General features: G+C 40.3%; 1 protein-coding gene across 2 annotated transcripts in view; it reads left to right on the top strand.

Moving 5' to 3' along the window:
* Positions 1 to 8,075: 8,075 nt before the first annotated feature.
* Positions 8,076 to 16,316, top strand: part of arid1ab (AT-rich interactive domain 1Ab) — a 110,737-nt gene continuing 102,496 nt past the window's right edge. Inside the window, exons 1-2 of one of the 2 annotated variants that reach the window (XM_057827845.1) lie at positions 8,076 to 9,181; positions 9,248 to 9,434. In XM_057827845.1, coding sequence (XP_057683828.1) covers positions 8,532 to 9,181; positions 9,248 to 9,434 — 837 coding nt within the window. In that variant the 5' untranslated portion in view covers positions 8,076 to 8,531. Of the gene's footprint in view, positions 9,435 to 16,316 lie in introns of both variants that reach the window. The other variant, XM_057827844.1, reaches the window with a different exon arrangement.

The raw sequence follows: 16,316 nt of genomic DNA, 5'->3' as shown, positions 1-16,316 counted from the left end.
CAAAAAAAAAAAAAAAGCTGTGTCTTTTTTCCCCCCTCCGTCAAACCCCCCACCCCTCCTCAGCCGTGTGTAAGGTTACCTGACGTCACCACGCTAAGATACGCGTCGACAAGTGCGACCGAATTCATTCAGTTCAAGGAAGTAAACAATGCAGAGCAACATGGAAGCCTACTTTCCGTTTGTCTTCTTTTTTCATGCTTTTTACTGCCCTCAAAATGGTCGAAATGCAGCAAAGGATCAACACTCTGCTTGTGCTGAGGCAACGTAGGCGACGTGAATTCTTCTTCTACTAGCTTTGTTGTGAGCCTCGACGTAACTACGGTTGTGGGGCGTGTTAAATGGGAGGCGACTGGCACGTTGTTATGCACATCAAGCAAGAGCCTACATCACCATGTAGATTAGGGTGTTGACTGTTGACCCGGGGTTTTGTTTTCACACTGCGTGACGATCAGAGCCGAGGTGATTTTAACGCGGGTCGCTTGGCGAGTTGATTGACACGGGTCGAGGCGGGTCGCTGCACCTTTCCCACTGCCACCAAAAGTCGATTGTTAGTGGTTTGACATGGGTTTTTTTGGCCAGTGGGAAAGGGGTATTAGTTGAGGTTTACCCATGTTGACAGGCCTCTCTAATCTTTTCAAGTAGGAGAACTTGCACAATTGGTGATTGACTAAATACTTATTTGCCCCACTGTATGTAACAATGTCCCGAGAATGACGCGGGTTGGACACTTTCACAGTCTTTTCCCGTGTTGCCCACTGGCGCTGTCAGTGCGGGGAGGGCTTTTGGCGCAATTTTATAACCCGGACATTACGTCATTTTTGGTCGGCATCGGCTATCACAATGTTGGTCAAATCGTATTTTGTTCCTGAGTGAGCATTCCCGACGTCATACCTGCAGCCAATTCAAGCTCATCAAGACTGTATTTAAGCCCAGGCAATCCAAGACAAGGGTGTCGAGATATCACGGACCCATTGTGGTATAATATGGTAATTGCAATGTTTGTTTACCGCTTTTCGTCTTACTGCGAAGAGAGAGGAAGTGACGATCGGCCCGCCGTGATATTTACATCATCAGCCATCGTGCTGTGACCCGGGAATTTAATGCCTGCTTTCATGCATACTGCTTCCCGGGAAAGTCCTGGACATTATATTAAGACGCGACCTGTGAAATGTCCGCGTAATGTCCCTGTCAGTCGACCCGGGAAATTGTTTTCACATACAACTACGGTTAAATCCCGCGATATTCCCAGTGTTTCGGAGTGTGTGAAAGGGGCTTTACTGTACGTCGATGGACATATATGGAGACTGTGCATTCCCCTTTGATGATGCGGGGCTCGACTTATGCTCCATCTTCAATAATATTTTTCTAATAATTTTTATAAATTGTGATTTATTGACCTGTTTGACACATGCATCAATCGTTTTCAATAAAACAAGAAATGGAATCATGTTGTCCAAATGTTTTATTGCGATCAGTATCTGCAATAAAAAAGAATGGCATACTATTTTTGTTCATAAAGTCTGCACCGTATTTTTCGGACTACAGAATTCAACATATAGAACAGATATGTCATCTTGAAAGGCAATTTAATATAAAAATACAATAGAGAACAACATGCTGAATAAGTGTACAGTGCTGTACATGTTACCAGGACGCTACGGCTCGGTCCTGGCAATACAGCGAGCTAAACTCCCAAATGACGATGCTGGACATCCGTATAATTTGCTGAATTAGGTTCGCATCAACGTAAATAAATGATAATTAGGTGCTATTACAGCAATGACACAAACGGTTAGCATGCGTTCGCTAGCATTAGCACATCGTTCAAAAAACCACACAACTGGCTCTAAGTGTCCGATCGCGGGCGGAAAACACACAACAACAACAGAAAAGATGATACACACAGGTGTTGCCTCTGTAGAGATATTTTACAAGCATAAACAATGAACGTAGGTTCGCAGCCGTGTTTCTCTCTCGCTAACTCGCCCACTGACTCAGAGCTGCGTAGCTGTCATTCTTCTTCTGGCGTGTGAGCGCTCTACTTCATGTAAACAAGTGGGAGTGCGCCCCCACGTGGGCGTGAAAACACCACAGACTAAAAGCATGCATTTCAATATAAAAAAGTCAATGACACAATTGAACACACATTGCCGAAGGCAGAACGCGAACGTGGCCATAGCTATTAAGAGTTATTCAGATAACTATAGCATAAAGAACACGCTAACATGTTTACCACACCATCATTGTCACTCCAAAACACCAAAATAACATGTGAAATGATATCATAATGTGTTAATAATTTCACACATAAGTCGCTCCTGAGTATAAGTCGCACCCCCACCCAAACTATGAAAAAAAACTGTGACTTATAGTCCAAAAAATACGGTACATACCTAGCAGTATTTCCTTGTAACAACAAAATCCGTGTCAGCCCTTCTGCATCCGGCAACTGTAATATTATTTGTAATTTCGCCTTATTTTGATCACTCAAGTGGCCGGCGTATCAATCTACTAGTACACCTCACGTCAACACAGGCTGACAAGTTGTTATAATTTTGTCCACGAATGATCACCGAAGTGATCAGAACAAACATACAATATTTTAGGTAGATCATCGGGTTTAAAGCACATCCTTCACTTATTTTCTGTAGCTGGTTTCGATTTAAGGCGTATGGTGCTTTAAAGCTGGAAGCTGTTCAAAACATTCCACTTCCAACCATATATATATATGCGCTTCCAGTTTACACACAGCACAGAAAGTCTCGGAGTATCATCTACGTCGTGCTGAATCAATTTTTGGAGATTCCGTGGGTTCCTCTGGTTTGATTTCGGAGTTTTAACTTTGTCAACACACTGCTAACATCAACCGCACTTCATGTCGTTCTGTCTAAACCGGAAGTTGGTAGCAGAAATGATCAAAGATGGCGCCGCCCATGTGTCGCTCAGGAAACTTGTCTATAAGGCCTGAAACATTATCACAAGTTTCAAGATTCATTCGAAGTTCAAGTACTGCCAAAATTCATCAACGGTACCTGAAAAGCAAGTCAGTTATGTGCCGTCAGGCCAAATGAGAAACCCGAGCTACACTAAAAGGAGTATATTCAGACTTATTTACCTGAATTATTTTCCTGAAGCAAAAATCACAAGGTTAAAATGCATTTCAAGTGGCGTCACCAAGTTTGTAATGAGTTTAACCGAATATAAATGATTAAATTCAAGTATAAAAACATATCTATATGCGATGACGCAGACAAGACTAGCGTCCAAGTGCTTAATGTTGTTCTACTAATGTCTTCTGATTACAGAGTCCGGATTTCAGGTCATATCAGTTTGGGGAATCATCATGTCTATTAATTGTTGTCCTCGTGCTCGCTGTTAAGCTCGGCAGAACGAGAACAGTGTGGAAATGGAGAACTAAATGCAGGACAAGGACACTGCATACAAACCATTTTGCAGAGGTACGCCAATATGAAAGAGCAACGAATGCACCCCCATAATAATAAACAGCAAGTTTATGCTAAAAGAAAAAGCTCCCTACCCCCTCCCTCACTGCCTTGTCTCTTCTGATAAAACACACACACGCCTCCCATAGCCTATATACAGCAGCTGAATTGACCCCCTCCCACCAGCCTCCACGCTCTCCTTTATTAAAACCCTTGCAAATTTTGCCTTTTTGGCCCTTAAACACACATAAATATGGCCTGTGTGCAAACTCCAAATGTTTATTTCACTGGAAGAGTGAGCCATGAGGGCAAAAGCTCCGCATTGTAGAGAGAAAGGGCTGAAGCAGAGCTGCCTTGCTTGCCTTTACTTGCTTCCCATCCCCCACGTTCACATAGCAAAGTTCTGCTTGCTTTTGCAAGCGGCGCTGTTGCGTTCAGGAGCCGCGCCCGCGATTCGGAAACGCAAGTTGTCACGGAATCAACAGCGAGCCTCATCAGTAATCGGCCTACCTGTTCGCTATATTAAAGCACGATGTCTAGAGGTACTTTACATAATGACATACAGCGATAAAATTCAGTGTATTGTGCCAACTGAGGAAGTAAATACAAGTGTTTGTACGTTGTCTATTTTATACATTGATCAAAATATGATGTATTCCTCAATCTGACCGTGTCATTAGTGTTCTTTACGTGTCCTTAATCAAAGTTTTACCCCGAAAAACGCTTTTATTAGGCTCAGTTTTAATTGAGGATTAAAAAACCGGACAGGACGCGAAGGCAACGCCTCGGTTGCTGCTGCCATGAGAGCGGGAGGCAGGCAGGGAGCACGAAGAAGCAAGAGGCGGAGGAGGAGAAGAGAAAGAGTAGAAGAAGAAAATGAAGAAGAAGAAGAAGAAGCACAGGGTGTATGTTCCTGTTAATTACATCTTGACTAAAGTGTTCTCCTTCAGAATTTCCATAAAAATTCACTTTACTCCCACCCACTGGCAACATGTGAATTTCAAAAGCCTAGCATCACTCTCACTTTTCTTAAAAACTATCTTAACTGCTTCTAATTTTATGCTTCCCTCTGCTTTAGTTCTCCATTACTGCACACATGTGAAATAGTCACAGCCTGTGTGACTATTTTGCATTCAAATAGAATAAGTAATGGTGAGTGGGAAGGGGGACAACAAAGTGCATGTAAACACTGAAAAAATAGTGTCGTGGATTGTAATCAGTGTAGAATTCAAATTGGGGTTCCTTACCTGTGCATGATACTGTCTCACTGGGTGAATTCCATATAGAAATAGGACAAAATGGCGTATTCAAACCAAACTTCAGGCCAAGTCGAGGACACTGAAAAATACATTAATTTATACAATAACACAAACGCTTAAGAGAATTTGTGATTTCGTCGAGGCCATCAAAAAGGCAGAGAAAGAACAAAAAACAGTGAAGTAACAACAAACTCACACATTCTGTATGCGTCACTTCTTGAATGTAACTGCAGACACTTGTGTGCGTCACTTCTTGAATGTAACTGCAGACACTAAGTCTGTACCTCCAAGCATTAAAATAGCTATTAAATGAGATTATTGTTTACGTTTGAATAGATGCATTACACTATTTGGGCGTTATTTGGCTCTAAAGGAGGAAAATTAATGTACTTTACATGCAGTCAATTGATTTGCATAGGTGAAGAGAGCTCGAAGGGAACATAGTTAGGATTTTATGGCAGGCGATTTCTTTATGTGTGCGTTCAACTCAAATGCACTGGAGCAGTAATAATGGCTCTTCTTGGGGTGTACACATTGTAATTATCAACCATTATGTTGCAGCAATTTAGAGGGAAACGACCCATTTTTTAATTGATTAATCAAAAAAGTATGACTTAGTTTTTTTTTTAAACAGATATATATTTATTTATCTAAATATGCCGTATGGCGAACAATTAAATCATTTTTCGCCAATGGCAGCCAATGAGTTAAATATTTATATGGATCGGCTGACATAATGACCCTTTTGAAATAAGTCATTACTATGATGTGCCTTACGACAAAGATGAGTTAAACATCCATACTCAACCATGCTTTTTAAATTTTCTGTTGCATATAGTTTTTGTTTTTAACGGATTCTCTATGATCTTTGGCAGGGTGATGTCATGTCTGCCATCAGTATTTTTCAGTATACTTTAGTTTTCATGCTATCTGCACTTTTGATATTCATATACAATGGTACCTCAACATACGATCGCTTCGACATACGATCTTTTCGAAATCCGACGTAAAATTTGACTCGCCATTTTTTTCAACATACGACGACGACACGCGCGAAATACGATGATTTCTGACAGCGCCACGGTTTGTTTTCCCGAAAGACTGACACACAGCGGATTTTCCAGTGAGAGAAATCAACATGGGTTCCAAGAATGTTAGTGCAGGTGGTAAAAAAATAACAAAGGTGAAGCTTACTATTGAAATGAAGATGGAAATGATAGAAGATATGAGCGTGGTGTGCGCATCTGTATAATGTCTACTCTCGACGGTCCTCCTCCGACCTCCGTTCACCTATCTTTATAAGTTAAGGTGACAATTATTATTGTGGTAACATCGCCAAAGAAATTGCCAGCTTTGTCAGGTTTCTAATCATTTATTCCATCAACTTGTGTAATACAACACGCCTACTGTCTGTCGCAACTGAACATGAAAAGTGAAAGTAAAAAGTCCTATCTCGCTGTCATGTCAGCTACGCGATGCACACATTCGCCACATTAGAACCTGATACGTTACATTATTATAGGTATTAATATTATTACTATTATTATTTTATTATTACTATTTTTATTCATAATTTATTTTTTTGCTACATGTAATTGCTATTTGTAATAGTACCAGCAGTATTTATTAAGGATTTAGTGTAGGTTTTCGGGCTGTGGAACGAATTAATGGAATTATAACGTATTCTTACGGGAAAATCGTGGTCGACATACGACCATTTTGACTTACAAAGTCCTGGAACGAATGTAGAAGTACCACTGTATTAGTAATATTTTATACTGATTATTCATTCATTTTTACCCGATACCTGTTAAACTTTTCTTTCCTATGCAGTCATATATACATTTTTCTGACTTGTTCTCAACATTAGCATGTCATAGTTGACTGATTTTCACATATTGGAGTACTTTGGCAGCAGTGCAGTACAGGACAGCATATGCCAAATGGTCTCGATTGTGGGTCTCCTGTATCTGTAGTTGTGTCAAACATGGCATAACAGGTATTATTTTGCTACATATCGTTACTTTTAAGCGATCATTAAGTAGCAGTTTTATTACTGAGTCACTAAGGGGACATGGAAGAAGAAAAAAAGACAAAGAGGAAAAAAAAGTTGACCTAAAAAAAAAAAGTGCCCCGAAAGGGACACAGAAGATTTTTTTTTTTCTGTCGAAGCAAAAAAAAAAAAAAAAAATGCCCCGGAAAAAAATAAAATGACACTCAAGTAAAAAAAAAAAAAGCTGAGGTCGAAGCAATTTTTTTTACATTGAAGCAAAAAAAGAAAGTTGAGGTTGCAGCAAAATAACAAAAAAAATCCCCACATAATTCCGCTATTTTAAATGTGTGTTGTGCGGCTCAATTTTCAGGTAAACAATGGCAACAATGAAGCGTGTTCACCCGTTGGGCAGTTTAATTAATTGAGTTTTACTTTGAAATAGGCCTAAAATATAATGACATAAGATTAATTCTTGATATTAAGCATGCTTTCCAAATAAGCAGAAGACATTTGAAGCGAGTCTGAAACTCAACCAGCCATTTTCGTCGGAAAACGTTCTGTGATTTGGCGGTCCTTGTTGACTTCATTAGCAACCAGTTGCTATACTCTGAAGGCACAATTGGCTTCCAAAATAATTATTCTTTTTACTTCTACAGAGAAAAATATTTTTCGTTTTTTTTTTTTTCGAAGATTATTATTTTTTTGCTTCGATGTAAAAAAACCCACTTTTTTCAACTTCTATTTTTTCTTTTCACTTCCATGTCTTTTTTTTCTGCTTTGCCAGAAAAAAATCTTCCGTGTCACTTAAGGGGCATTTTTGTTTAATTATGTCAACTTTTTTTTTTCCTTATGTTTTTATTTTTCTTCATCCATCTCACCTTTGGGGCTCCGTATTTTATACCAGCAATGTAAAAATGTCAGTTTCTAATCATTTTTCATTTCACAAAAAGAAACAAAACAGTTTACAAAAAAAAACAACAACAACTATAGATTACAGAAAAAAAACTAAGGTCAGATTTGGATTCAGCACCCCAAAATTATGTCATGTTTGTTGACAACTGTAAACTGTAATGTATATATTTTTAGGGGGGGGGCGTCTGCCTTCTTAGCCTCCAGGGTGTCTCTAGAAACGCCCCTGTTTCCTAATAATGCCCGTTTTAGAGTATTTTATCTGAGACCAAAGAATATATATATTTTTTAAATCCGTCCGTATTCTCGTGTTTGATTTGAAAAACTTCACTTTTTCCTTTTTTGGATTTTCAATTAAGAACTGAAGCAACGATGGATCCACGGATTGTAAAAGCGCGGTCTAAATGTAAACAATGTTTGTTCTGCTCCTGCAGTCCGGATCCAGCGTTGTTTTGATGGCGCCGGAATCCGTTTCCGGGTTTTGCGTGCCTCCTCGCCCCTCACTAAGATGGCTGTGTCTCGCGGAGCCTCGTGCTGGTTCGCTCGATTTGTCGCTCGCGCTCTACTTGTGCGTTAGAATCCCCCTCTTTTTTTCTTTTTAAATACACTTAAACGCGCCGCAAACACACTCGCACGCCCCCAGTTTAGCGGTCTCCGTATTTTTCGCGTGATCTCCTTCGCCAAAACTTTCCCCCCTGTCCTTGTTTTTTTCCCTCAAGTTGAAACGGAGTCGCGGTGGATTTACCGGATACCGGTCCGGACGGAGGGCAAAACCGGGGGAGGGGGGGGATGAACCGGGACAACGGGTACGTTGTGTTAAATGCCGTTATATTCAATGACTATTCGGGCTTTAGTCGCGAGTGAGTCGCCTTGCTGAGAGAAAAGGGCGCTGTAGAAAGAGTAGGGAGGCGAGAGAGGGGGGATATCATGGCCGCTCAGGTCGCCAGCGTCGCCTCTCTCAACGCGAGCCCGCCGTCCGAACTCAAAAAACCGGATCGGGACTCGCAAGAGGAGTCGGCGCCGGGGGAGAAGCAACAGCAGCATGAGAACAAGGAAGCGGGACCTGACGGCGGATCTCCCGGCCGAAAGGAACTGCAGGACGGCGGCGACGCTGCTGGGGGAGGAGGGGATCCTGACATGAAGAACGGCAACGGGAATTTGCCCAGGGTAAATAATAATAGCAGTAATCAGAACGATTCCGGCGGGCCCGAAGGGAATAACCATCCCGGCGTGGGACATCACCACACGGGCCCCTTCCCACCACCTCCTTACGGCTACAACCAGCACTACAGCCGGGGCCCTTTTCATCAACATGGCGGACAACAAAGCCCTGGCATGGCAGCTGCGTCGGGGCCAGGCATGATGGACCCTTACCCCGCCAATTCTCACGAACATGGCTACCCCAACCACTATAACAACTACAGCCCCTTCCAGAACAGGACTTCATATCAGGGTCAGGGCTACGGGGCCATGAGTTCCCCGCGGAACAACCAGCCCCCGGCGGCTGGGGGGCAGCCAGGCAAGCAGCAGCCAGCGGCGGCGGGAGCAGGAATGGCTGCTGCCTCCTATAACCAGAGGTATAACGTGGGAAGCCAACAGCCCACGTCGACGCCGACTTTAAACCAGCTGCTCACGTCTCCCAGCTTGGCTAGGAGCTACACAAACTACCCGCAAGGAGACTACAACAACCAGGAAGGGGGCACCAAGGCGGCGGCGGCGGGGGACATGGCGAGTGGCTACAGCGGGGTCCATCCGGGTTGGCAACCAAGGGCCCATCACCCGCCTCCTATGAGCCCGGGGAACACCGTACAAGCCCCCAGTAGGAACCAGGTAAGCCCCCCCACACGGAAACCTACCACGCTAAGCTACCAGCCATTGTCTATGGAGCAAGAGCTCTAAAATGGCTGCCTCTCTTTTCACCCAACACCACCCTCTGCAATAGTGCTTCACAGGGAGCTACGAGTCGTATATTCCGCGTAAAAACAACTTTTTGTGGGCCAGGGGGTCCCGGCTTCGGGGACGAGTTTGGCCAAGTACGGCGAAGAGTTTTTGGCAGGAGAAAGTGTGCGTTTAAAGAGCAAGGAGGTGATGTTGCTGTCTTTCCCCCCCCCCCTCACTCGTTCTTCGAACCTCCATTTAGTGATTTAACTGCCAATAACCGTGGTTTGTATCTCATCTTTGAAAACATAAGGCCGACTGTGTGTGTTGTGTTCTTTATGGAACTTGTGTCAGCGTCTAAACGACGTAAATGACAGCCGCGGACGTGAAAAAATGTATTTGCATATTCATTAAGGAAAGAGCTACGTGCTAAAAGCTGCTAGCCGCTGCATGCTGATGTGCGTGTGTTGTGAAAATGACCAGACATTAAACGTTTAGTAGGATCAAAACGTGTGATTGTCCGTCTTTTTATGCGCGTTATCGATTTTAGTTACACTCTCCGTTTCCCCCCTTCCGTGTTGTCGCCTTGGTCGCCTGCACTCGGGCTAAGCGGAGATTGCCTTTTGCTTTGGGATTTGAATTATGGAGGTAAAAATCGTGCTGTCAGAGCCACAAGACAGTTGGTCTTAGGTTGACATGCGAGCCGAGATCTGATTGGCTGGCCGTCCCTCCGCTCTTGGCCATTTATAATTGAATCTAATGGAAAAAGGGCTGCAGCCTCACCACCGCCACCCCCACTCTTACCCTGTTACATACTCATCCACCAAACAAAATAGTGCTGATTCTACTCCTGTTTTTTTTTTTTTTTTTTTAATTAAAACATTTTTGTTTTTTCAAAAAGTTGCTCTAAAATGTATCTTCCTGCAAAATAATGTTTAGATCATTATGGAGTTGGACAAACATGACCTCAAAACAAAGATTTAACCCTTTATAAGAGAAGTGACTATTGTGGTCCATACAAAACTTCATAATACATATCTGGCGTCTTCATAAGTGGGCATCACATTTTGGATCGTGTAGACCAACTAAATTATGTATATTTTACACATTTTCAATTATGATTATTTTTTTTATATTTAAATTATGAGCAAATACAATTATAAAAATGTTACAAAATGTTAAAAAATAAATACTATGGTTATGGCCCATTTTTGTTAATTTCCTGGCATTTAACTAGGGCTGCAGCTATCGAATATTTTAGTAGTCGATTAATCGATGGACTAGTTAGTTCGAATAATTGAGTAATCGGATAAGAAACATGAAAAATTAAACTACCTGAGCTGAGCCTCAAACGGTATATATATATATATATATATATTTTTTTTTAAATGAGGATCTATGTACAACAAAAGAACAATTGGACTAAATTACATAGAAAAGTCCAGTTGCTTAAATGCTATAAACTTTATTATTTACAATGCTCTTAAGAAATGGTTCAGACACATATTCCCACTAAAATTGGCTAAATATACCGATAAACTAAATTATGAATGCATTAAAAAACATGAGCTCAAACAGAAAATTAGCTTATTTTGGTCTTAACAGGGAGCAGTTGGATTCAGCCATGTGAAAAGAGGCAGACCAGAGGGCAGAGTATCCCCTCTAATCAGTAAAACTAAATGCAAACACTTTAAAAAATAAACCATTACAACGCCACTTTAAGTAAACGAATACTCAAAGTAACAAAATTTGATTAGAATATTTTTTTCTAATCGAATACTCGAGTTAATCGATTAATCGTTGCAGTACTGCAATTAACTCCTCAGCTGCCACTGATGGCGTTAGACATCAAATCCATTTTGACTGTAAGGTTGGGCGGTATTCATTCATGAAACTTTAGTTAAACCACATCTTCTAGTTTTTCACATACAGTGGTATGAAAAATTATCTAAACCTTTTGGAATTTCTCACATTTCTGCATAACATCATCAAATGTGATCTGATCGTTGTCAAAATCATCAAATGTGATCTGATCTTTGTCAAAATCACACCGATGAAAAAAGTGTTTGCTTTAACTAAAACCACCCAAACATTTATAGGTTTTCATATTTTAATGAGGATAGTATGCAAACAATGACAGGAGGGGGAACAATAAGTAAGTGAACCATCCTATTTAATATTTTGTGCCCCCCTTTGGCAGCAGTAACTTCAACTAGACTCTTCCTGTAGCAGCAGATCAGCCTGGCACATCGCTGTCTTTAGGTCATGCCACAGCATCTCAATGGGGTTCAAGTCTAGACCTGGACTTGGCCACTCCAGAAAGTGTATTTTGTTCTTCTGAAACCATTCTAAAGATGATTTAATTCTGTGTTTTGGATCATTGTGTTTGCAGCATCCATCCTCTTTTTTTTTTTAGCTTCAACTGTTTGAGAGACGGCCTCAGATTTTCCTGAAAAACATCCTGATTTACTTTTGGATTCATTCTTCCATTAATGACTGCAAGTTGTCCAGACCCTGAGGCAGCAAAACAGCCCCAAATCATGATACTCCCTCCACATTGCTTCACGGTGGGGCTGAGGTGTTGATGTTGGTGAGCTGTTCCATTGTTTCCTCCACACATGACATTGTGTGTTACTCCCAAACAATTAAACTTTGGTTTCATCAGTCCCCAAAATATTTTGCCAAAACTTCTGTGCAGTGTCCAAGTGCCTTTTTGCGAACAATAAACGAGGAACAATGTTTTTTTACACAGCAGTGGCTTCCTCTGTGCAGTCCTCCCATGAACACCATTCTTCGCTATAGTTTTACATATAGTTGATGTGTGCACATAGATGTTGGACTTTGCCAGTGATTTCTGTAAGTCTTTTACAGACACTTTAGGGTTCTTTTTTACCTCTCTGAGTATTCCGCTCTGAACTCTTGGCGTCATCTTTGGTGGACAGCCACTTCTTGGGAGAGAAGCAACAGTAGCAAACTCTCCATTTGTAGACAACTTCTTTAACTGTCTATTGATGAACATCTAGACTTTTAGAGATGGTTTATTATCCTTTCCCAGCTTTATAAAAATCAGCAATCCTTGACCAGAGGTCTTCAGACAGCTCTTTTGACCGAGCCATAACGCACATCAGACAATGCTTCTCCACAAGATATTTCTTACCAGGTGTGTGTTTTATAGTGGGCAGGGCAGCTTTTAACTACTCATCAGTTGCCACGTTTATATGGAGCCAAATATTCCAATTACAATCGGAATATTTGTTCAAACCGAATAAATGTGTTCCATATAAACACCTCATTCGGAATGAACAGGCCCAAACCGAATGGAATTTCATTCCGATTCACAGGGGTGGAATATTCCTTTTCCCAAACAGATTAGAAGTAAAATTATATCATGTAAACAGGGAAGCGGAATGGTGTCTGGTTGCGTTCTTTCTGCACATGCTCCGTACTGACGTGGTGACGTCACTTTGTGACGTAAGTAACGTCACTTGCAACATGGCTTCCAAGCACAGCGCACCTAATTGGAGTCCGGCGGAAAGATTGTATTTAATTCAAACTTTAAAAGAATTGAATATAATTGCTCGCTTGGACGGGCGTAAAACGAGGAACAGTGAACTATTTTAAAAAGTTCATGAGAGGTTACACGAAGCCGGAATAGACCGGAGCGTTGACCAGATTAGAAACCGGTGGAAAACCGGCTACTACAAGGCAAAAGAGCAAAACAGCAGAAGCGGATACGACCCCGCAAACACAACAAGTGGGTTAAAGTTAAAACAGCAGCACTCCGACGATCAATCTCCATGTTTTGCAACGTGACGCTTTGTTTTGATTAATCTGCGCATGTCAGACGGCAGTTGTCAAACATCCTTTCGGAATAAAGGCAGTCACATGTAAATGCTGGATCGGAATAGATGAAGTGACATGTAAACAGCTGATCTGAAATTTCCATTCGGAATGATTTGAATCGGTATGAATAAAAGTCAGCATGTAAACGTGGCTATTGGCAGAGGGTTCACTTATTTTCCCCCCTTCTGTTATCTTTTGCATGCTACCCTCATTAAAATATGAAAATTATAAATGTTTGTGTGGTTTTAGTTAAAAGCAGACACTGTTTTTTTCATCTGTGCGATTTTGACAAAGATCAGATCACATTTGATGGTGATTTTATGCAGAAATGTGAGAAATTCCAAAGGTTCAGATACTTTTGCATACCACTGTATACAGAGATCATATTTTGGGTCATGTAGGCCACAGTATTAATATTTAATATACAAGTTTGGTCTACGTTATCCCAAATTTTATGTCCATTATTATTATTGTAATAATAGTTATCATTTTTGATAAACTTGATAAAAGCAGTAAAGTAGCTAAGCATTTTTTTTTAAATAAATGCTTTTACTGTTGGATCGAGAAATATTTGATTAGGTTTACAAATGTACCTTCACAGCACAGTCATTAAAAACATTATTGACTGTGATAAAACACTTTTCTCACGGTTTTTGATGTTCATAGTTTTTATGTCTTTTGGCCAAAGCTGATACTGTATGCTAGGTGTGTTCTCGGTGGCCTCGCAAGGTGTTGCACTTGCGCGTCACTGCTAGCATCAACTGGCTGCAGTTGTGTTTACTAACAGCGAAGGTGTCAGCCAAGTGTCATTGCATTTTTTTCCTTTCCCTCCCTCACCAAGGTTTACAATAGCCTCATTTACTTTCCCCGCGCATTACCATGCGAACGGCGCTCACCCTTGCGCCTCCCTCGAGTAACATTTTGGGTTTGTTTACTCTGCGGTTATGTCATTTGCACAGATAGGCAATGTATTACAGGACATCATAGCCTTGCTGAGAAAGCAGTGTTGCAATGAAAATGATTTGAATGGTGTTATTGCAGTGTATTGAGGACTAATTGGATGGATTCCACAATTTATAACTGTTAGAAGGAGCTTTCAGAATTTTTCAAAATATGTTTTACATTTTTCTTGTCGGCAGTCTTAGTTGTCATATCGACAACGCTTTTCATGCCAAGAAAATGTTCTGCTGACTGGTTGCAAAACATGGGAATTAAATGGTAAAGTGTGTCATGTCATATGTTTTTTTATTCAACCGCTGTCATTTTTCTGTCATTTGGCACACAAATCTATAAGAAGAGGCAATCAAATCAATGTCAGTGAGCCCATCTCCAACAGCTACATCTAGACCGGAATGACATATACATTCCATGCTATTACACTTTTTAAATATAATTCCATTTTTCAATACAGTTTGCATACCTAAAAATAACATCTGGGAAGGGCTGCAGCTATTGATTATTTTAGTAGTCGATTAATCATCGAGTATTCGGATTAAGAACATTTATTGCATTGCAGAATCAATTTTAGGAGATTTAAAACAAAGGCTTGTTAAGATTGCACTTTCAAAAGAACATTAAATACAAAATAAATTTCCGGGTGTTTCTTCAAACTATGCAAAATTGCACTTTCATGTAAAAAAAAAAAAAGATTCAAATACGTGAGTTTAGCATCAAAACGGTAGGGTTGTTCCGATCATGTTTTTTTGCTCCCGATCCGATCCCGATCGTTTTAGTTTGAGTATCTACCGATCCCGATATTTCCCGATCCGATTGCTTTTTTTTTTTTTTGCTCCAGATTCAATTCCAATCATTCCCGATAATTTTTCCCGATCATATACATTTTGGCAATGCATTAAGAAAAAAATGAATAAAACACGGACAAATATATATACATTCAACATACAGTACTTAAGTACTGTATTTGTTTATTATGACAATAAATCCTCAAGATGGCATTTACATTATTAACATTCTTTCTGTGAGAGGGATCCACGGATAGAAAGACTTGTAATTCTTAAAGGATAAATGTGACTTTGTATATCATGACTAAATATTGCCATCTAGTGTATTTGTTGAGCTTTCAGTAAATGATACTGTAGCCACTTAACTGTTCTGCCCAAATGCATGATGGGAAGTGCAACCATGACTGTGCGTAGTGGCACCAATTGTTATATCTTCTCTGTGTTGGGAAATAACATAGGGTGTTAAGAAAAAGATCAATGACTACCTTTCTTCCCCACATTGCTTCCCACAATATTTCCATTTGTTGAGAGAGGGATTGTAAGGCTTTAGCCAATTAAAACAATGCTCCAAAGACTGCCAAAATCCACTCTACTAATCTTACGCTGCCTTTTAGCTCTATATTTAGGTAAAACAGCGCCATTATAGATTGAACGCGACAATGCGTGAGTGAGTCGTGCAGCGCATGCGTTAATTGCGTTAAATATTTTAACGTGATTAATTTTTAAAAAAATAATTACCGCTGTTAATGCGATAAATTTGATAGCCCTACTTTAAGCCAGAACCAAAGACTCTGGATGAGTGTAAGACATTTTGTCTGTAACGTTAAATACAATTAGAAAACGATTTAATTTGAAAAAAAATATATAAATTATAAAAGGCATGTCCGATATTTTTTTGCCAATTCCGATACTTTGAAAATGACGTGATCGGATCGATCGGGGCATCTTTATCAAACGGTATTAAAATATTAATAAATGAAAATCTAAGTACAACAAAAGAACAATTGGCTGACTTGGATAGCAAAAGTTTGCAAGCTTAAATGCTATAAAATGTTAACTTTTTTTTTTTTACAATGCTCTTAACAAATCATTTAAACACATATTCCCAACAAAAATGGCTAAATATACCTACAAACTAAATTACAAATACATTAAAAAATATTACCTCAAATATGCAGGTCTTAACAGGGAGCAGCTGGATTCAGCCATGCTAAATGAGTTATGTCATATGCACTGTTGCCAATAGAGG

The sequence above is a fragment of the Corythoichthys intestinalis genome, chromosome 22 (genome assembly GCF_030265065.1).
Source record: "Corythoichthys intestinalis isolate RoL2023-P3 chromosome 22, ASM3026506v1, whole genome shotgun sequence".
NCBI classification, from domain to species: domain Eukaryota; kingdom Metazoa; phylum Chordata; class Actinopteri; order Syngnathiformes; family Syngnathidae; genus Corythoichthys; species Corythoichthys intestinalis.
This window is presented reverse-complemented; position numbering and strand designations above follow the sequence as displayed.